Consider the following 21,101-nt stretch of genomic DNA (forward strand, 5'->3'; position numbering starts at 1 on the left):
AGCAATATGGAAAAAAAAAATAGCTCCCAGAGGTATATTGATTAGAAAAGGAGAACTTAAACAAATGAGCACCCCCACCCCCAATACTTCAGGAATAATCCACATGGAGGGCTGACAGGGTTTCTTTGACATTTGACTTTTTTTTTTTTTGCTCAGTTTTTGCTGCAGTCATGCTGCCCACATTTCCCATGTCCCTGAACTTCAAGGTGAGGAATAAAGTGCTTTTCATTGTAGGAAAAAACCAAGTTCAAGGCCATCTGAGAAGCCTGAACATAGACTCCATAGAGTCCTTGGGACTTGATGAGATGCATCCTGGGGTTCTGGGGGAACGAGCAAGGGTGGGTCCTGGGGCACTCTCCATTGCATTGGAGAAGTCAGGGCAGGCAGGTGAAGTCTCCAGTGACAGGAGAAAGGGAATGTCACACCCAGCCAGAATATTCAGGTGTTCTGATGCACAATACCCACTGCTCTGCTTATGTGGTCATTGTTCAGCAGTTTGCAAACCTCAACAAGGTCTGCAAAACCAGCACCAGCCTGGGTATGTTCTGAGGGAGAAGAGAAAGACACACCTTTTTTTCAGTATTTTTTTAATCCAAATGAATGCTACAAACCAATTTAATCTAATTGTAGCAACCGGTTTTAATTGAAACAGAGAACAAAACCTGGAACAAAGCTTTCTGAACAACTTTACTGACTAATCTGAAGTCATCATTCATTATCCTTCCAGATAATTTACAAAACTGCTCCATTGACTTCACTTATTGAACAAAAGAAAAGACAAAATCAACCCAAACATTAAGCAACAATCTTTCCTCTGAAGTTCTTAAATCTCAGTTAAATTAGTAAAGTAGTTAAGAAGCAAAATGTGGGATGTTGGAATATGGATGTGGGTATATCAAGGAGGAACATTATTCCCTTAAGTTGTTGATATGTTTTTGGAGCTAAAAATTATACTTTTTATTTTTTTAAATTGCTTACAGCTTGAAGATAAAAAAATATATTGATAAAAAGAATGCACTCAATTCCATAGATTACTTCCTTTAAGCTAAGTCTACCTTTGAAAATTGTAGTTTTGAATTATTACCATTAGTAGAAAGAATTTAAGCATATAAAATATAAAAATTAACTTTATAATATTATTTTTAAAAGTGCATTATAGTTAATTTATGTATATATCTATACATATATTGCTTGTCCCCAAAATGAAAGAAAGAATAAAATGGGAAATGTTAACAAATATGGAATGGGAGATTTTATCCATTTCTAACATTACAGTTATCTAGTGGATAACTTTGGGAAGCACTATAAAAGAATCCTTCAACTCTTCTCTGCTTGTTCTAATCATAATATATATAGATACATTTTCAATGAGAAGAAGACCTTTGTGACTCAACAGTGGCACAACTGCTCTGTTTTTAAAGACTCAAGAAATTAGATACACATAGATGTGACTCCACAGATGTACAGATATAATGCTTTGGCAGGACAGAGAAATATATTCATGACTATTTGGCAACAGTTAAAAAGCACCAAAACCACAGTGAGCATATATGCAATTAAAAGTATTCTAGATTTAAACCCAAGACATATTATAATCTGCTATTGTAATCTGAATTATCACACTTTATCATCAGTGGATTTATATGCTTATATTTTGCTTGAATATTAACATAAATAGCAAGATTGTTGATGTCTTTCATTACCATCCTGTGAAATACCCCACCCTCTCTCATGAGATCTTCAACCTTCTTATCTGTTGACAAATTCATTTTCTTTTCTCCAGTATAATCTGGATCCTCTGGATATAACTCATCTCCTGGGGGTAGAAAAAAAGATTTAGTTATAGATAGCCAACCTTATTTTTCAGCCTTCTCACAGGTAATTTTTTAGGATTTATCAGTATATGTAAATCAGTGGAAATGCATTTCGCAATGCAAAGTAAGTTGCCTCTAAACATCTTCAGATTTAAAGACAGAGTCATACATTTCTGAAGTATGTCAGTGACACTGCAGTGCACATTGAATGTTCCAGAGCTCCTGATAATACGCTATTAGTATGCTGTAATGACAGCCTGGGCAGACAGGAGTGTATATAATAGGTGGAGCACAGGACAAGCACTTCTTCATGGGTATAAAGACAGGACTAAGAACAGAAATGTATTTTGTTCTATTTTGTTAAAGTAAATGTTTTGCCATATCAAGGCATTATACTCTTGTGCAACACTGACAATAAACCCCAAATACAGAAATCCTACAGAAATTGTGACCAAAAGAAAAAAAAATAAGCATAATGAAAAACAAACTAAAAAAGCAGAAAATAATGAATAGTATATGCAGCTTTTCTTAACACTGCATGTATATGATTATGAAAGGAGAGAAACTTAAGCAGTAGAAAGGGCAGGAGGAAGATGGCTGAGTGCATGGTTTTAGTCCAGTGCCTTATCATTGCAGCTGGATACTGCAGCTGTGCTGGATTCCCATCTCCTCACAAAGTGATACCTGAAGTAAAGGAGAATTCCCACTAAAAAGGACTAAAGGAAGGAGTTTTTAAACATCCTTCAGGTTACACAAAGCTGGAATGCTGGAATTCTTTCACAAATACACATATGATGACAATGGTGAGACAATGAGATTATGAGTAACTGAGAAGTAACTGTGCTGCCTGATGCCCTGGCTTGTCTCTGACTGCAGCCACCGTCACAACTATAGCAAACAAGGTGGAAACAGCATGCAGTAACTTGACTTAAAGAGTATTTTCCTTCAGTTAAGGATGGTTTATGTCATGTGGCTTCAGCACACAGCATTCAGGGGATGCTGTGCATTCAGGAGAAGCCCCCAGCGTGTCCTTACCCGGCAGCAGCTGGATGGCTCCATCTGCAGCACTCAGCGTCACGGGCATCCAGCGCTCACAGCCCTCCAGGGCCCGTGCAGAGCTGAACTGCTGCAGCTCCTCAAGGGAAGAGAAGTTGCACAGCCTGCAGAATTCATAAAACTGAGGTGGAGGAAACCAGATCTCCTGAGACTTGAAGCGTTCGATGGCTTCTGCAGGTGATGACCACTGGAAGATGAAAAAACAAATCTTGAAATAATAGTGTCAGCAGCAGATAGAAAGTCTGAATAAACTGAAAAGTCATTTAGCAAGGAAGTCCATACAGCAAAGGAGCTTGCAATGGACCATATTTCTGAATATAATAAAAACCATGTATAAACTACACCAAAGTAACAACAAAGATATTCTTAAAACTGAAAAACAAACAATCGATAAAAACTACTTATTTTTTCCCAATAAAAGTAATTTTTTATTTTACACACGGACATGCCAGGATTAAAAACTGACATTTGTTTTAGGGGCATGACTGAAAGTTTACTGAAACCAACAGAAAACATTAAACTTGCTCTTGCCAGAAGCTGCCACTGATGTTTTGAGATTTAAAAGTACCTCTAAACATCTGCTCCTTAGAAGCATTGTTTTCAGAGCATGAACACCCAGCTATTCATCATAATTCTGCATGTTTAAAACTACTGGTAATCTTGATTTCATCTCATATGGTGAATTTAATAATATATAGATAATTGTTTGCAGTAGATTTATGCTATTATTAACAAAATTACAACATGAGCTCTTGAAAGTAAGGTTTCAGGTACTTTTAAATTTCTGTAGCAGAATTTGCTAAACAAATAAATACAGGAACATCAGCAATACCAAAATTTTATGTAGGCTTTTACAGAACTGTCTGGTTTCTCATCTACTTCTAACTTGTAATCAAACTTTTCAGAATCCTAGAAAAACCTTAAGGACCCTAATGTACCTGACCCTGAGATCTCTTTAGAGCTTCTTCATGAAGTTTGTTACTTTTACACACTCAATTAAAAAAAAAAAAGGTTAAAAAAATAAAAACGTCAAAATTTTTACGAGACTATTTCAACAAGTTTGCATATTACTTAAAATATTCCAAGTAATTCCAAAAGAGAAAAATTACTAGCATCTCATGCAGTGCTGGAATGTACCTGGATATACCACATGGATCACTCCCAGCATACTGAGGAGGTGAGACAACCCTGCTATATTGCAAGAATGAATGTTAAAAAATGGTATTTGTCAACTGCCTTGGAAAGAGACAGTAGTAACTCACGGTGAAAGGGACCTGATGTGACACGGATCATGTACAACAACCTCACAAATAACCCTTTCCCGACAGCTGCTGCAGCTGCACCTCTGGTGATGGTGCCAGGAGTCCAGGGGAGAGGGTGCAGGTAAAAACTCCCTTCCCTTTCCTCAAGGAGCTTTATCAGGAGGGCTTGGACTGATCTGGAGAAGAGACAGTTGTGTGGAGACCTCACAGCGCCTTCCAGTATCTGAGGGGACTGCACGGAAGCTGGAAAGGGACTCTGTCAGGAACTGTAGTGCCAGGACAAGGAGTACAATGGGTACAAATCGAAAGAGAGGACTTTTAGATTAGATATTAGAAGGCAGTTTTTTTACTGTAAGGGTGGTGGGACCCTGCAAAGGGTACCCAGAGAAGCTGTGGGTGCCCCTGGATCCCTGGAAGTGTGCAAGGCCAGGTTGGACATGGGGGCTTGGAGCAACCTGTTCTGGTGGAAGGTGTCCTGCCCATGGCGGGGGTTGGACACGATGACCTTTAAGGTTCGTTCCAACCCCTACTATTCTATGATTCTACGCCTGTTCGAAGTGTAAGGGCGCAGTCTCGGCGGAGCCCGGAGCCGTGGGAGAGGGGCTCGGGCAGGAGCGGCCGCTCCCATCGCAACACCCGCCGGGCCGGGCTGCGCTGCACGCCGGGAACCCCGGCCCCCCTTACCAGGACGGCTGTCACCTCCTGGTCGTCCTGCGAGACGTGTGGCGGCCGCTGCTGCAGGCAGCACAGGTAGAAAGCCGTGTCATAGCGGCGGCCGCCGGGGCCGGCCCTGCCCACGGGCGTCAGCCAGTTGCTCCACTCGTGCAGCGCCCAGATGTTGGGCGCGCAGCCCAGGTGGCGGCACAGCCGCAGGAAGCAGGACGCGTCCTCCCGCACCCGGCGCCGCCACTCCCCGAGCTCGGCGGCGGGCGGCAGGCGCTCGGCGGGCAGCGGCGGGGCCGGCCCGCGCCCCGGCACCAGCAGCAGGATCCCCGCCTCCTCGAAGGTCTCCCTGAGAGCGCAGATGCGGAAGGCGACTTCCCCCGGCAGCTGCGAGCCCAGGCTCTCCCGGTCGGTGGCGAAGATCGGGGCGCGGCTGCAGCCGGGCGGCGGCGGCTTCACGGCGCCCAGCCCGCAGTGCGGCGAGGCGGGCAGCAGCCCCAGCCACTCGGCGGAGAAATCCGCCGGCTCCGCCAGCCCGCCCGGGAACACGTGGGCGCCGGGCATGAAGCCGCTGCGGGAGCTCCGGCGCAGCAGCAGCAGCTCGTAGTCGAAGGAGCCGAGCGGCGAGCGCGGCGGCCGGCCCGGCGTGCCCGCCGCCAGCAGCAGCGTGGCCGCTTCCCGCCAGTGCCGCAGCCGCGGGTTCATCTTGGCCAGGCGGAGGGCGGCGGGGCTCCCGCGGCGGGGCGGGCCGGCACCGCCGCCTGCGCCCCCGGAGGAGCCACTGCAGCCGCGGGGCGGGCCTGCGCCGGGGGAGGCCCGCGGGAGGCGGGACAGCGCCGGCATGCCTCGGCCCCCCTCAGCCCTAAGCCGGTAAGTAACGGGTGTCCTCAGGGGGCGAGAGCTTAAGGAAATACACGGGGTTTAAGGCAGCGATGGCCGGGAGAAACGAGGCGATGGCTTTAAGTGGCTTGGGAAGCTGTGGCTTGGGCTGGCTCGCCCTTGCTGAGGGCTCAGAGCAAGGAGTGCATTTACAGCACCGCAAGGTGTAAATGTGCAGGAGCTGCCCGGGAGCCCAGAGCTCCCTGAGCGCGGGGAAGGGTCTGGTGGCAGCCCCGGGAGTCAGCGCGGGGTCAGCAGCCAAGGACTCGGATTTGTGTGGCAATGCTGCTGCTGACCCGCGAGCTGGCCCCGCGGAAATCTCCTTATCTCTGTGCCACAGCAAGCCACGCTGACAGCAAAAGTCATTTTAGGTCTGTAGTTAAACGTGACGTTTGCCAAGTTGTCTGAATTTGTTCTAGTGCATTCCAGACGGGAGGAGTATGTAGAGTTTCAACTTATCATTACAGAGCTCTTCCTGTTTTGAGGTTTTTAAGTACCTTGTTAGCTGAAAAAAAAATGCAGCAAGGTAGCAAAACCTTGAAATGTTCTTTGAACCTTTAGGAAACATTTTATTTTGTTAATTGGTTTTGATTCCTCAATTTTCTTTAATTTGTTAGAAATTTAAGCAGAAAAAAGGTGATGGCACCATTTGAGAAGTTTTGAGAGGAATGGTATTTACATGTAACATGGAAAATCCTTCTCCCATCTGTAATCCTTCTCTTGCCAGATTGCATTTGGCAAATACCCACGTACCTGTACATGCTTCTGACAACCTCTCTATTTGATTTTGTGTTTGAGCTTGTACTTGATGCCTGAGATGTGTGTCACTGGAACTGCAGTGAAGTTTAGAAGCAGCTGAAGCAGTGGGATGCTTTATCATGTCAATTGACAAATCCAAAGATGACCTTGTGGTGTGCCCAGACACAGCTGGGCCATGAGCTCACCCTGGTGCCTGGCTGCAGTGGGCACGGCAGGTCAGCCAAGGCAGCTGATGCTGCTAAAATGAATGGCCAGACAATTGGCAAGCCTGCCTCCCTAACTTATCACTGAGTGTACAAGCAAAACCAATGATACCTGTTAACCTGAGCAGCCCTTTCCTCACTAGTTAAATCCTTTTTGCTCACCAGTTAGGCAGTTGAAGCACAAGGTTCATTAATTTGTTGTTTTGTGCTAAGGTACTTTGAATCTAAAATCATGACATTCATCTTGATATTTGTTTGCCTCTTGCACTCCTTGTGTATTTAACTATTTCACTGTGTTAAGCACACATCTTGTTAGGAATGTGCTTTGCCTAAAAGCTGCTTTACTGGTGAAATATTAATAGACTACTGAGGTTTTTTAAGATTTAACATCCAATGAGCTGGATGGCAGATCAAAAAGATTTAGGGTCCATTAAGTCAGATCATTTCAGCATAAACACATTTTAAGTAGAAAGTACTCCTGTACCAATAATGAATGGTGTCGCTTTCAAATCAGATATAATACCCACACATATACAAAATGGTCTTAGTATGGCAGAAATGTGATATCTGATATCTGGAACATAATTTCAGAATGTATCTAGGAAAATCTGAAACCAGAGAATAGCAGTGATTATAGTGTTAAGTTTCTAACTGGAATATTGGTTTGGGTTTTTTTGTCTTGCACAGTCTAAAGGCTCACAAGTGCTAGTATGTATGTAAAGGATACCCTGGCAAATGAAGCATGGGATCATAAAATGGTCTGGGTTGGAAGAGACCTTATAAAGATCACCTGGTTCCCCCTTTGCCATGGGCAGGGACACCTTCCACTATCCCAGGTTGTGCCAAGCCCCGTCAGACCTGGCCTTGGACACTTCCAGGGATCCAGGGGCAGCCACAGCTTCTCTGGGCACCCTGTGCCAGTGCCTCACTGCCCTCTCAGGGAATGATTTCTTCCTAATATTCCACTCTCAGTCAGTGTGAAGCCATTCCCCCTTGTCACTCCAGGCCCTTGTTAATTGTTTCTCTTCACCTTTCTTGCAGGCTCCCTTCAGGCACAGGAAGGGCACAGTTAGGTCACCCCAAAGCTATCACATTTGCAGGCTGAGCAATCCCAATTCTCTCAGCCTTTCCTCCTAGCAGAGGTGCTTTATCCCCCTGATAAAACTCCCCTGGTTTTATTGGCACCCGCTGGTATTAAACCTCGTGGATGTGGTTCCCAAGGCATTCCCGCAGGGCAGTGCAGATGGGATGTGGGGCTGGCTCGGTGCTGTGGCCTCAGACCCCAGAGAATGCCAGGGCTGGGTTACAGCTCTGTTCAGGACTGAGCTCAGCATCCTGAGCAGTTCCTTGGGCCCAAACACAGCCAGGTGCAAGCTAAGGTAAACTTTCTTCCCTGCTCCATTTGCTGCATTTTCCCACACAGTTCTGCAGTATAAATCACCTGAAAAGAAGGTGCCATTCCTTACCTGAGGGTCAGCAGATTCACCCTATTGCTGGCAGGTTTTTTGGCTTCTTTCAGAATTGCCTTAGGAAGATTATTTCAGTACCCATTCACTGCAAAGTCATCTCATGTGAAATTCCTGGAGTGAGTCTTTTCCTGGCCCAGTTATCAGGGCTGGAGGCTGCAGGGGGTTCTGAGCACTCTGAAGCTCTGTGAGCAAAGATAAAGGATGCAAAGGGAAGTTCTGCCCCCTTCCAGTTTCTTGCTAAGGCAAAAGATCAGCTCTTGGAGTGTGTATCTGCCCCCTCAAAGCTGTAGCTGACCTGCTGGAGGTAGCTCACATGAATATAGAATAACTCTTAAAGGCAAATTAGGTGTAAGGTTATCTACAGAGCATGTTTCTTCATCTCCAACTTAAATGAGTTTTTCTTCAATATATTCCGCTAGAATGCAGAGCTTACCTCACTTGTACTTAAATATTCTATAGCTTTGTGAGTGATTTCAGGAAAAAAAAGAGAAAATCTGAGAAAATCTATCACTAATCCTAAACCAAGCACACCAGTTTGTGACATCACTGTGTGTGAGGATTCCACCACAAGGACATGATGCTTCTAGGGCCAGAGAATCCAGGGCACTTCAGTGTGAAGAGAACTCTCCCCATAGCAAGAATTAGCTAGATACATGTGTGAGAGTAGAGAAAGAGTCAGAAGTCCCCTCCAAATTAAATAATTAAAAAAGGTGTTTTTGCTAAAAAGTAAAGAATTCAGCTGTCTTTCTAGTTTCTTGTATGCCAGAATATAAAACTGTGTACTTACTGGACCCCAAATAACTTTGTATTTCAGCTTGTTTTCAAAACCAGATTGTGTTGTATTGAAAAAGAAACCGTTCTGAGTGATGCAAAAATTACATCAAATAAAATACCATAAAATTATTGCACTGATAATTCTTTGTGGCATCATGTTTCAGCAATGCAGGGGTTACTTCAACATTTTTCTCTACATTTCAGCTACTGCTTACAAGAAAAAGTTTAAAAAAAAGGTTTAGGTCACTAGATACATAAAAATGAATCTCAAATTAATTTTCTGGGGTTTTTTTCTATGTGATTACACTACTTAGCAATCAAATTACTTCATTCCTTCTGTTACATCATTGCACAAATTATTTTGCCCAGGCAGGTCAGTGCAGATTTCACCACTGTAATAATTAATTTCAGATGAAAAACAAGGTCCATCAACATTTCATCATTTGGTTTAGTTTCCATGCTATCCTGTGAGTTGGAGATGATTATACTGAGTCAGTTCTTGGTTTAATTTAGATGCATCTTTGTCCCCATGCAGATGCAGTGTCTACAATAATGAGTTGTGACAACTTCAAGTATCAAAAAATGCTGAGATTTCACTAGGTTTGTCTACTGCTTCTCAAACTGGCTTATTTTACAGTACTGTAGAATCACAGAGTCATTTAGGTTGGGGAAAAGCCCCAAGATCATTGAGTCCAACCACTAAACCCAGCACTGCCAAGTCCACCACTAAACCATGTCCCCAAGTGCCCCATCTACACATCCTTTAATTGCCTCCAGCTATTTCAAATGGTATTTCAAATACCTCCAGGTCACTTCAAAATGACATGCTAAAGCTTTTAGATTGTTTAGCTCATATACTATCAACAAATAGGCAGACTTAATAATTAATATGAAAAGTAAATAGATTATTCACTGTTTTGTTTCCGTATTGTGAATAAATGTCACATGTAGGAAATGCAGGTTTATGATTATAACACCATTATATAGAGTAAAAAGAAAAATAGAAAAAAACCCAGCTAACCTCACACAAAATACGATATTCCAACAAATTAGGCAGATGGGAAAACTAGGTTACAGATAATATTAACAACTGGAACTGTTCTGCTTCCATCATTTAATCATTTCCAACAGGCCCCAAATGGATTACACATTTTATGGAAATGGAAATTATGGTTCTAATTCTGCAGCTTTTAGTTATGTGAATGGTTTTCACACATGTAATTTCTTGCCAGACTGAGTACTGGTGGCTTGTTTGAGGAATCATTTGGAGCACACCTTCCAGGACCCAGAATTCAAATGTGTATATCTTAAGTTACACCTGCAGTTACCATATTAGGTTTAGTTGCTAAGGGAGTATCATGTTTGCTGTCTTTGGCAGTCCTCAGTCATTTTATATGGTATAAATAGTTAAGTATTTTCTTTTGTCTTTTATTTCCTATTTCCCCTTTCTTGTGGTTTTTTTCCTCCCCAAAGTTTATGCTATTTTTGTATCGATTTTTCTGGATCACACAAAGAAATTGCATTTTTTTTTTCTCAAGACAATTGTAGATGACTGTAAGGTAGGAGGTTTATTATTCTTTCAAAAGCCCCATGATTTTTAAAGTCAGTTGTTTGGCTGTGTGATTTCTTAATGCTGTGGCACATCAGTGAGTTCAACTGTGTGTGTTACTCGAACATTTGTGTGTGAGACAGACCTGACTGATCAGAGACTGCAGTGATAATTTCATGCACAGTGGAAATGATCAAAACAACAGAGCACATTTATACCACAGCTGTGACTTCATTTCTGTGCAGCTGAATTATATCTAGCTCTGAGATTTTGTGAGTTTGTTTAATTTGGTGGAGATTTAAGTATATGATAAATAATGCCATGCAATGCAGTGTAAATAAAACATACAATTCGAGGAAAGAGAACAAAACAAAAACCCACCTGACCCTGTGGAGGGCTGAGAAGTCAGTTTCTGTCACTCTGGTAAATCACAGTAGATATTCTCACAAATGGCTGGAACTGAGAAATAAACAGAATTGCCTTTGGTAAGTGGCCTCTGTGGGTGGCGGTTTCAGAGAGGTTGTGATTGGATTTGTGTTTGCAGTCACATTGCTTCCAGCATGGAACACTCGTGCTTGGCTGCCTGAGAGGCTCCACCAGAGCCCTGGTGCTGGCTCAGTGCCCTGGGATTTTTCACCTTTGCACAGGTTCTGCAGTGGCAGCTGCTAAAGCCACATCCCAGCTGCACCCAGTAGCACAGCAGTGAGCTGTGAGGATGGGGATGGAATCCAGCCGTGGGGGACTGCCTTCTCCCAGGAGAAAGTAATTTGTAGTGTGGAACTGGGGGAAACAAGGCTTGTCTTCTGTAAAATGGATAACAGCAGGTAGCACATTAAAATAGTTTTACTCTCTGAGACATAATAAGAGAATGGAGTCAGTTCCACTCAGGGATATTTTATATCCTCTGTCCCACTGGGCATAAGGATATTCCTTTGCTGTAGTTTAACATTGGAATGCTGCTGTACATAACAAAAAGCAAACTTTGGTATTTACTACATACATCCTTTCATTTTTTTGTTGTTCCCTAAACACATATGGATAATTTCATATGAAAGACATTATTTTCTAATCCCACTTTTATTGTACACTTACTGTAGCAAATGCTGCTCACGTGTGAACTATTTTGTCCAGATCTCTTCCTGTATTAAAAGACTTATATAATCGTATTGGGAGAAAGCACTTAGAGATCTGTAATCCACTGGTCTTACTGAATGACTTTTTACATAATGAAAATCTGTGAAGGGTAAATATGTTGACTAGGAGTTCTATTAGCACTTAAATAGAAGGTATTTCTGGAAAGCAAACATAAACAACACAAACCTTCCAGAGAAGGAAAAGCAAGCTTGTAACCAATCCTCTCTACAAACAATAAGCACATGTTTAATTTTTAATCTGAAAGCTAATTACATCAGTCATTTAGTCCAGTTTTCAATAATTGCATTACTGTAAAAAACATTTTCGTACTTACATGAAGAATTTTGAAACTAATGTTATTTTATATTCATAGTGCTGAAATTTGATGTTACATTGTTTGCAACATCAAGAGAAACACTTTAATTATGGTCCTGTATTTCTAAACTAGAAAAAAGGGTAATGGTTTTTTATGGTGATAGACTGGAAATCCTGGAATGAAATTTCAAATTGCTGCATTTAACAGACTCAGTTCTGATGGTTTGATACAACTGTTGATCATTGTTGCTACCAATAGCACAGGACCAAGTTTCACACTCCTTAGGTTGTGTAAATCTTTTGCTAAAGTAAATGCCAGCTTTGCTGGCTGAAAGAGACAGAGTTTGGATCCTGACACAAGGAGATTCCAATTGTTAGTCCAGCCCAGTCTGGTTTTCAGGTTGTCCAAGCCAATGGTTCTGTACTTAACTCTGGACATCCAGGGCTGAAGGCAGAATCATGTTAGCCTAAATGTTATTGTAGCTGTTTCCTAGGGCAGGGATTTCCTGGCTTTTCAGACTGCTGCTTCCTGGCAGTGTAAGCTGCATCACAATTCAGCCTTGGGAGCTTGAGAAGGCTCTGTTGATGTTTACAAAACTAATGAGAGGGCTTAGCACGTTACTTTTAATACTGTGGTTGAAACAGGAACTTTAGTTTAGAAGAGTGTAGTACAGATAAGCTATATTAATATTCCAGCTTCTCAAAGGGTCATAGAATGGTTTAAAATGGAAGAGACCTTAAAGATCATCTGGTTTCTACCCCTGCCATGGGCAGGGACACCTTCCACCAGACCAGGTTGTGCCAAGCCCTGTCCAGCCTGGCCTGGAGTGTTTCCAGGGATGGGGCAGCCACAGCTTCTGTGGGCACCCTGTGCCAGGGCCTCACTGCCCTCACGGGGAACATTTTATTCCCAGCATCTCATCTGAGCCAGCTCTGTCAGCGTGAAGCCGTTCCCCTTGTGACTCCATCCCTTGTGAATAAGCTCTCTCCATCTCCTTCAGGCACTGAAAGGCCACAATTAGGTCACCCCAAAGTTTGTCTTCTGCAGGCTGAACAGTCCCAATTCTCCCAGCCTTTCCTTACAGCAGAGGTGCTTTATCCCTGTGATACCTTTGTGACCTCCTCTGGACCTGCTCTGACAGATTTTGTTTTAATTTGAATTACTACTGCAAGCAAACCAGTAAGTTATAAGGAAGTACTTTATTTTAAGTTAAATAAATAGTGACAGTAACAGGTTTGCATTATTCAAAGTGTAGAAAATACCACCCATGCACAGGCAAAACCAGTGTAATTCAAGTCAGGAGTAAGATTTTACTATACAGCAAATTTAATATGTGTATTCTGTGAATAAAGACAAAAGAGCTGAAGTAGATCAACACTGATATTAATTAAGCAATGACCATCTTTTCTTGTACTATAATTACATTCTCACCAATCAACATGAGAGTATGTGCTTTTTTATCGTGCTGTTTCAATATAGAGTATTTTGAAGTATGAATTCCCATTTTCCACTTACAAAGCAGCATTTCCAGTCTCTTTCCAGTTGCATTCCAGTAGAGGGAAAAAATGAAGACTGCAAATCTATATCTCTGTTTCTTAATTTAAAGGAAGCTTCTGTATTTTTGGACAACAGAGGTTTCATTTAGTTTTGGTTTTGTACAGTGTCGTGCCAAACTCTGTCACGTGGAACAAACATGTGTAGGAGATGAGTGGCAGCACTTTATCCATGTAGACAGTGCCAATCCTCTGTTAGAATTCTACTTAATCTATTAATTTCAGATAGATAGGCTAAATATAAGATGATACAGATTTTTAGGAACATACTAATGATGAATTAATTTGCAGCCAGCTTTGTCCTAAGATTTGAAAATTCTTTTTCCAAGGCCAATCCTTTAAGTAGTAATTGTGTGCATGTTCATAATAATGCAAGACTTCATACTTATAGGCTATTTATATGAATTCTTTGAGTCCTATATAAAAAATCCAAGTAAAAAACCAAAACTGCAATGGACTGAAAACATAACAGTTTACCAACCCACTGAGGCTTGCTTTCAAAGATGATCTAGTCTTAAAAATTCTTCTACACAACTAAGTGTGGATAAACAGTTTATCTATGGTTAGGTGTGTGGAAGATACCGAGATAAAAGATAATGAATGTTGTCATTGTTACCATTTACTTAGCCATCAGAAAACAGACTTGCATTCATGACTTGGGGGTTTGAGAACATGTGGTTAAATGGTCTGATTTCACAAAGTTTATGGAGTTTTCAAGCAGCGCAGAACAGAGCCCAATGGCTTCTCTACCTTCGTGTGAACTGAGAGTGCAAAAAGTGAAAACATCCACAGGTCCTTAATGACAAGAGGTGGCAATCCAATAGGTACATTCTTCTACAGCTTTTACTGTATTTTCCTTAAATATGTTTACTAATTGTGGTTGTGAAGGAGATCATCCAATTTAAATGAACAGTCAGCAATTACAGCTTGTCTAGGCAGGCTGGAACTGTAGCACCGATAAATACAGACCTGGCTTTGTTAGAAAGCTGTCAGGGATCTCTACAGACATAGATGAACTACATATAAACCATATTCTATGATATGAGTGAGACACAACAGAAAGGAATGTGGAGTTGTCTTGGAACACTCTGAATTCCTGAGAGAATGGAGTTAGACTGGACCAATGTGCAGAGCTCACATTATCCTTCAATATAAGGATCATCTATAGCTTTGAATTCAGGCGTCTGCCTCCTATTTTTTCCTCACCTACAAGTGACTAGATTCAAATATACTTCCCCCCCATAAATCCAGTTAAGTTTTAAAGATTAAACTGTTTGCTGCAGTTTCTTGAAGTATGTTTAGTTCTTAACTCAAAAATATTAAAAAATATGCATGTTGTCAATTTTATTTAACAAGAATGAAGACTGTTCACAAAACATGTCTGATTATTACTGATCATTTTTTATAATGTTCCTGTAATAATCAATAAAGAAAAATAAACCCCCATTATTTTGGGGTCTTTATATTTGGCTGTGGAGTGCCCCATACACCTATGGCACTGTAGCACATGCACCAAGCATTCCTGAACAGACAGTGTGTTCACAGCACTAGAAGGTATTTCCAGAAGTAAATAATAAATACCATAACACATAAATCCTTTTTATAAAATATTGTACAGCTTCTCTGCTAAGTAAGTGTATGTTCCCACAGTTTTATGTTTAAATGTTGACAACTCCACAGGGAAGAACTTGAAAACTTAATGCTGTTGCATTTCCCTTCCAGAATTGTAGTTTTATCAAATGGGACCAATCCTACAGGCTTCCCGTTTCCCAGATGATTAATCAGAAATGACTGAGATATGAAACTGAGACACATTTTTAGCTTTGTCTAGAGTTCTGCAGTTTGGGAGCTTGAAGAATTGTGGCTGTACACATACAAGCATCACTCCCTCCCTGTCAACAGGAGAGGGGATCCCATTGGGAAAGTCTGCTTTAACTTAACACCGTTTCTTTTTGCTAAAATCTATTTTTCCATGTTACTGCATCTGCTGTGGGTAGATTCATTGCTCCTGTTTTCAGAATTAATCACAGAGTACAAATTGCTGCTTCAGAAGGAAAAATTAAAATCAGTAGCAAGAATCAGTCTTCCTGCAGGGAAAGCTAAAATCGTGGTAAATGTGAATGAAAACCATGAGGCTTGCTAGTATTTTTCTGAATATGCAACTCTCCCTTTTTTCTCTGTGGATTTGGAAAGCGATTAGTCATTGACATGTGCTGTGCCAATTCATGCAACTGGGTTCCGTACACTCCAGTCGAAATCAACAAACAGTACTTGGTATCAGACATGGTTCTGTTTTCTCCCCCCTCCCCGACCATTAAGTTATTTAAAATAGTGCTTGGTTACATTCTTGTATTGGGGTTTTCATCCTTAGCCCTTTCCTCTGCTCAAGAAATACGTTTTGTATTTGATTAATTCTATTCACTTGGTCAGACCAAACACCCATGTTAGCCAGCAAATTTATGTTACCTCCAATAGTGTAAACAGTGACCAGCAGCAAACACCAGAGCCTAGTGAAGAACAAAAACCACAGGCTTCTGAGAATAGTGACCTATTAATAGCAGGCAAATCCCTGTTACAGCCAGTAGTGATAATACCCTGGTACTTCGCTTAACTGTTACAAGTCCAGTAAACGAAGACATTCTATTCTGCAGGCTGATTTGCATCCCTTTTCTTCATAAAGCATAGAAGAAACAAATAGTGCATTTTAGGCTATCCAGAGGCAAAAGTTCAGCTTTGTTCTTTCAAGTGCTCTTTTACAATTCTCAGTTGATCCAAGTAACACACTTTGGAAGTGAAGGTGAGGCATGAAACACTCCAGAGACAGGCTGGAGAGGGGTCGGTCGCTCGTGTCAGAGCTTGCACCACCCTAAGACAGTTTTACCACACACACTGCCAGGACAATAGCGATAATGAGCACAGCAGTGAAAATAATCCCAGCTAGAACCTTGCTGATGTCGCAGAAGGATTTATTTTCCTCCACAGAGATCATGCCAATAGAGGAAGCGCCCACGCTGATGGTGGATTTCAGTTCAGCCCCTGGGTCTTGCTTAGCCTCTACTGTCCACTGGGGGACATTGACCTTCATCTCCATCTCGTACATCATCTCTCCTACCTGGTTGATTTCGTTCTCGAGGTCTTTCAAATCTACCACGTCTATGTTGTGCTCGGCCTCGTACTTCATGTTCTGGACGCTCATAGCGCGGGCGGCCACGCCGGAGGTTCCCCCGCTCATGCCCGTCTGGATCAGGTGTTTTTTGGGGACGTTCAGAGGGAACTCGTGGCCCAGCTCCAGGGCTCTCCTCATATCGATCTCCAGGATCTCTAGGCACGTGGAGAAAATCACCCATAGCCTCTCGAACTCGGCTTTATCTTCCTTACTCACGCTTTTGTCCTTCAGGACCGTGGTGAGCTTGTTTCTGTTGGCCACCGCCAGCTCCTGAGCTTTCTGCCGGGTTTTCTTGAGCTCCTCCCGCAGGTTCTGGGAGTCCGAGGTGCCGCCGATGGTCAGCACCATGTGCCGGTAGCAGGCGGTCACCTTGTTGAGCGCGTCCAGCAGCGCCTTGCACTCCTCCTTCACCATGGTGGCGGCGGGGAACGTGCCCGGTGCCGCCCTGCCCGGTGCCGCCCTGCCTTACCCGGTGCCGGGCCTCGGGCGCTGCCACAGCCGGGCGCTACCAGCACACATGGCAAGCGCTGCCTCCGGGTCGCGCCTGCATCCAGCAGCCCCTTCCCCGCTGGTCAGGCGGCTCCGGGAGCCCGGGCGGGCGGCGGGGAGCCCGGGCGGGCAGGCAGCATCGCTCCCCGCGCCCCGGCCGCCTGCAGCGCCGCCGGGGCGGCTCGGTCCGCGCCGCGCTCAGCGGGGCGCTGCTGTTTGAAAAGTGCCCAACGCCGAGGATGGAAGAGAAAAAAATAAGAAATCAAAAAAGCCAAGGCTAAAGCTCTGGGGAGCGGCAGCCGGGCAGCCGGCGGTCCCCGCCGCCGCCACTTAACTCGCCCCAGCTGGGCGCCCGCGCCGTCACATGGGGGGAGCGCCCGGCCCGGCCCTATAAGCCCTCGCAGGCTCCGCCTCCGTAGGCAGTGATCCCGCCGTGCTCCCGGCTCTTCGCCCGCTCCCTCCCGCCTCTGCCCAGCCATTGGCTTCGTGTAGCCGCGCCGGGCCCGCCCTGGACCCCGGTAGGGCTTGGCCGGGGCGCGGAGCGGCGGGGTGGCGGGCGGCAGTAGCTCTGCGGCCGGGGAGCTGGGAGGCGATGGTGTCGGTGTGAGTAGCGCTCCAGCCCCGGGCAGCCTGCGGCTCCCGCTGGGACCGTCCCGCCGGGATGGGAGCGGGGAGCGCTCCCGGCCCGCCGTGCCGTGCCCCGGGGGTTGCTCGGCCGCGGCCTGGGCGGTGGCGGGGCCGTGCTCGGCCTTTGCCCGGGCCGGAGTGCGGCGGGGTCGGGCCGTGCGGACACATGGCCTGGTCAGTGACTGCCGCGGCAGGGTCGGTCCTCGCCGCGTTGAGCCCCGCTGTGCACGGCGGGTCGGCCTTGCCCGGACCCCCGGTGTCCCGTGTGTCGCAGACCCGCCGGGACCCGGCCGGGCAAGGAGCTCGCTGCTGTCGTCATCCGCAGGAAGGGCCGGTGTGCGGTCCGGGGCACCTGCAGTTAGCTCAAGTCAGGCCATGGCACAGCAGGGATCTCAGGACACACCGCAGATGTCACTGTCAGCAGCGATGCTCCGCCGGCTGCCCTCGGCAGTGTGCTGGGTACGGCACGGTGAGCCCCGATGGGCGCTAGGCCGTGCTCGGTGTGCAGCCAGCGGGATGGAGGTGATGTGAGTGCTGCTCGGTGCCCTGAGCTCTGCTGTGCCTGGCACCTGGTGTGCCTGCTCAAGTGCGCTTCTGGAGAGCTTGCTTGCCACAACATATGCTACCACATATGCCCCGGCAGTTGTTGGGAGCTGAGTGGTTTTGTGATGCTACAGTGGCCTGAAAAAACTGTGAAGCCACAAGAGTCCCACAAGAAGGGAGCATGACCCAATCCCTTATCTTTTATCGCTGCCTTTGCAGGGCAGTGTGTGTTGTGAGCAAGATAATTTGCTGAGAGGAACAGAGTCCAGGCAGACTGGCTTTGTGCTGCTGAGCCTAGCTTGAAGAGTCTTGTCTAGCTTGTGTTCCTCTCTCTGGATTTTGGTAGCTTGGACTCCACTCGCTGGGGGTTTTTTTTGTTTGTTTTATCTTGCTTTAATTTTGGCCCTAGTTGCAAAGCCTATGTAGCTTCTGCTGCAGGTTACTTACTACCTGAGGAAGAAATGCCTCTTAACTTTGTGCAGATTGTCTAGTTACTACCAACTAAACTGAGTAGCTCTGCCAATTTGCATGTTGTTAGCCTAGAAGAAACAAATCAGTCATGCCTGTTCTTTGTAGGAATAAAAAAACACAGGATGATTTTGAGCTGATTGTAAGTGAAGTCTTGTAATTGCCTAATCATTGTCAGGTGGAAAAAGGATTAGGTCTGGGTTTGAAGCTGGAGTCCTATGTGACATAAGTGTTAAGCTTATTGCTGACTAAATTATGCATATTTGTGTGTCTGTCTTAGCTATTTTTAAAGTCTGCCACAGAGCACTAAAGTTATGTGAGAATCTGGAAGCCACTTCTGCAGATGTGTCTGGGTAGGGGAGAGAGGGAAGATGGGTTCAGAAACATGTGACTATTTAAATCTGAAGGTAGCAGCAGTCATAATCTGTATCAAGTAATACCTATGTACATCTTTAGGTATGTCATGTGGGAAGAGCCTGTTATTTAGATTACTTCTAATTTAAGTTCAGCTGCATGCAGTTATACAACTTGCTTAGATTGTGGGAACTCTTAAAATTCAGTTGTTTATCAGTCAGGCATGATGTTCTGAAAATCCAAATCTTGATACTGCTTTCAAACAAGATGCTGACTAGCAAAAATACTGTCCTGGGAAAACTATTAGGATGGAGGTAAAAATCCTTAGAACTGACTTAGGAAGCAGCATAATGAGCAATAGAAAAAATGTATTTCCTGGTTCTGTGGCAAGGCTTTCTTGCACTAGATGTTAATGATCATATTCTTCCTGTGCAGTACTCTTAAAGCTGTTTGCAAAGTATTCTGTGGTGCATCTTGAACATCACTAATTAAATGTTATAGTCTCATTTAATACTTTAAAGTAGAATTTTAGGTAAATGCAGGTTTATTTTGCTTTAATGATTGGTAAGCCTTGTCTGAGGGACTTGCTTTTAGAGTAAGCTCATATACTAAGTATACTAAGCTATGGCTTGGTAAAGTTTGAAGAAGGAAAGTAAGGATGAAATACAGTGAAAATAAAATGTGACATCAACCCCTTCTCTCTCCCTGATCACTGATAAATTGTGAAATCTTTGAATTCTGTGGTTTGCTTTTTGCTTGTAGAGGTGAGGGGATTTGATCCATATGAAGAATCTTAATTTATATTTTGGGGGAATGTTAGGCTGATACTTCTGTATCATGATGTTTACTTTCGGGAAGCTCTTAATTAGCTTAGGCTGTTACGTGTTGCATTGTGTAGTATTTATAACACCAGTAGTGGTTAAAATAGTTTATTTTGGTTGTTAGAGCGTACCTGCTAAATTGTTTTCCAGCCTTCTAACCCTTGCACTGGTGCCTAAATAAATAAAACATTTGTCTTAAGTAAACCTCTGTGTATTTCAACTCCATAAGAATTTACCCCCTGCCCCCCACCAATGAAGGAGAGGGAAGGACCAAAGTACTGAAACCTCTGAGAGCCTGAGGAGGAGGTGACATTAATACAGCTCACTGGTGTTTGAAGGAAGCATCCTTGTTTGAGAAGCTCCTATGGGAACTTTGTGTTTGTTGTTAATGTTCTCCCTCTAATGTTCCTTGTAACTGTTGGTGGTTCATTGAACAGCACTTGCACTTTGTTCTAGGGCTTGCTTGGAGCAGCTCAGGGCTGCCCATTGGAGAATGTAATGTGGCTGCAGCAGTGGAGTCAAGGAGTGAAACTTCTTTGCAGCCACTCTGGTGGACTTATAAACCTGTGAGAATTGGGAATCTAGGGTCTGCCCTCTTGTGAAAAGAGGATGCAGCTGCTTCCTGATGCTTGGCTAATGACAAGCAAGGTGTGTTGGAATGTGTTGGGGTAACTGGGTGGAATTGGGAAGCTTGGCTGTTGAAGGATGCACACACATTGAAATGTGCTTCCTCTGGAGAAAAGGAACAAGTGATGGGGGAGACTCAAGCCCCCAGGTCTGGGACAAGTAAGGATGTGCCCATGTCAAACAATAGTGCAAATGCACTGCTAAAATGTAAAGGGTGAACCTTCTCATCACTTCTCACAAGTGAGAATTCAGTTGGAGATGGGGCTCATGAGAAGCTGCACAAGGATCTGGTACAACCCTGTGTGCTCAGGCCTGTCCAAGGACCTGGAGCAGTGGTAGCAGGGCCGGAGCTGCCAGGCTTAGAAAAGGCTTGGGAGCCCTTGGGTAGAGGCAAAACCCAAGCCATGAGAGATCCTGTGCCAGCTCTTAACCCTGCAGTGGAAGAAATGTGTGCCTGGGAGGGAGATGCTGAGAGAAATTAGCATCTTCCTGGAATGCTCATGATCCCTCCTTTCCACACTGTTCCATTGCTGTCAGGCTGATGTTGTGGGATAACAAAACTTAGTTTTTCACTG

At 44.3% G+C, this 21,101-nt stretch overlaps 3 protein-coding genes across 6 annotated transcripts in view; 1 reads left to right on the forward strand and 2 right to left on the reverse strand.

The window, feature by feature from the left end:
- Positions 1–117: 117 nt before the first annotated feature.
- Positions 118–5,653, reverse strand: NUDT19 (nudix hydrolase 19). The gene is made up of 3 exons (XM_005490068.4): positions 4,817–5,653; positions 2,850–3,057; positions 118–1,816 (listed from the first exon to the last, which is right to left on the reverse strand). The coding sequence occupies exons 1-3, from the start codon at positions 5,636–5,638 to the stop codon at positions 1,590–1,592; spliced, it is 1,257 nt and encodes a 418-aa protein (XP_005490125.2). The 5' UTR covers positions 5,639–5,653; the 3' UTR covers positions 118–1,589.
- ANKRD27 (ankyrin repeat domain 27) overlaps positions 5,525–21,101 on the forward strand; it is a 56,372-nt gene continuing 40,795 nt past the window's right edge. For 2 of the 4 annotated variants that reach the window (XM_005490067.4, XM_074551112.1), the window contains exon 1: positions 5,525–5,665. The gene's annotated coding sequence lies outside the window, so the exon portion shown is untranslated. Of the gene's footprint in view, positions 5,666–17,469; positions 17,690–21,101 lie in introns of those variants that run through there. The other 2 variants (XM_014269191.3, XM_014269190.3) reach the window with 2 other exon arrangements.
- RGS9BP (regulator of G protein signaling 9 binding protein) lies at positions 12,013–17,012 on the reverse strand. The gene has a single exon (XM_005490066.4). It carries the CDS (start codon positions 17,009–17,011, stop codon positions 16,298–16,300), a length of 714 nt encoding a protein of 237 aa, XP_005490123.1. The 5' UTR covers position 17,012; the 3' UTR covers positions 12,013–16,297.

Source organism: Zonotrichia albicollis, chromosome 13, assembly GCF_047830755.1.
Source record: "Zonotrichia albicollis isolate bZonAlb1 chromosome 13, bZonAlb1.hap1, whole genome shotgun sequence".
Taxonomy (NCBI): domain Eukaryota; kingdom Metazoa; phylum Chordata; class Aves; order Passeriformes; family Passerellidae; genus Zonotrichia; species Zonotrichia albicollis.

Bases quoted from the DNA above. Each gene is read 5' to 3' on its own strand.
- NUDT19 (XM_005490068.4), bottom strand. From the start codon at position 5,638: ATGCCGGCGCTGTCCCGCCTCCCGCGGGCCTCCCCCGGCGCAGGCCCG. The intron at 3,058-4,816 runs GTAAGGGGGGCC...TTCATCTTCCAG, and splicing joins AGGAGGTGACAGCCGTCCTG to TGGTCATCACCTGCAGAAGC. The intron at 1,817-2,849 runs GTAAGGACACGC...TTCTACCCCCAG, and splicing joins AGCCATCCAGCTGCTGCCGG to GAGATGAGTTATATCCAGAG.
- RGS9BP (XM_005490066.4), bottom strand. From the start codon at position 17,011: ATGGTGAAGGAGGAGTGCAAGGCGCTGCTGGACGCGCTCAACAAGGTG.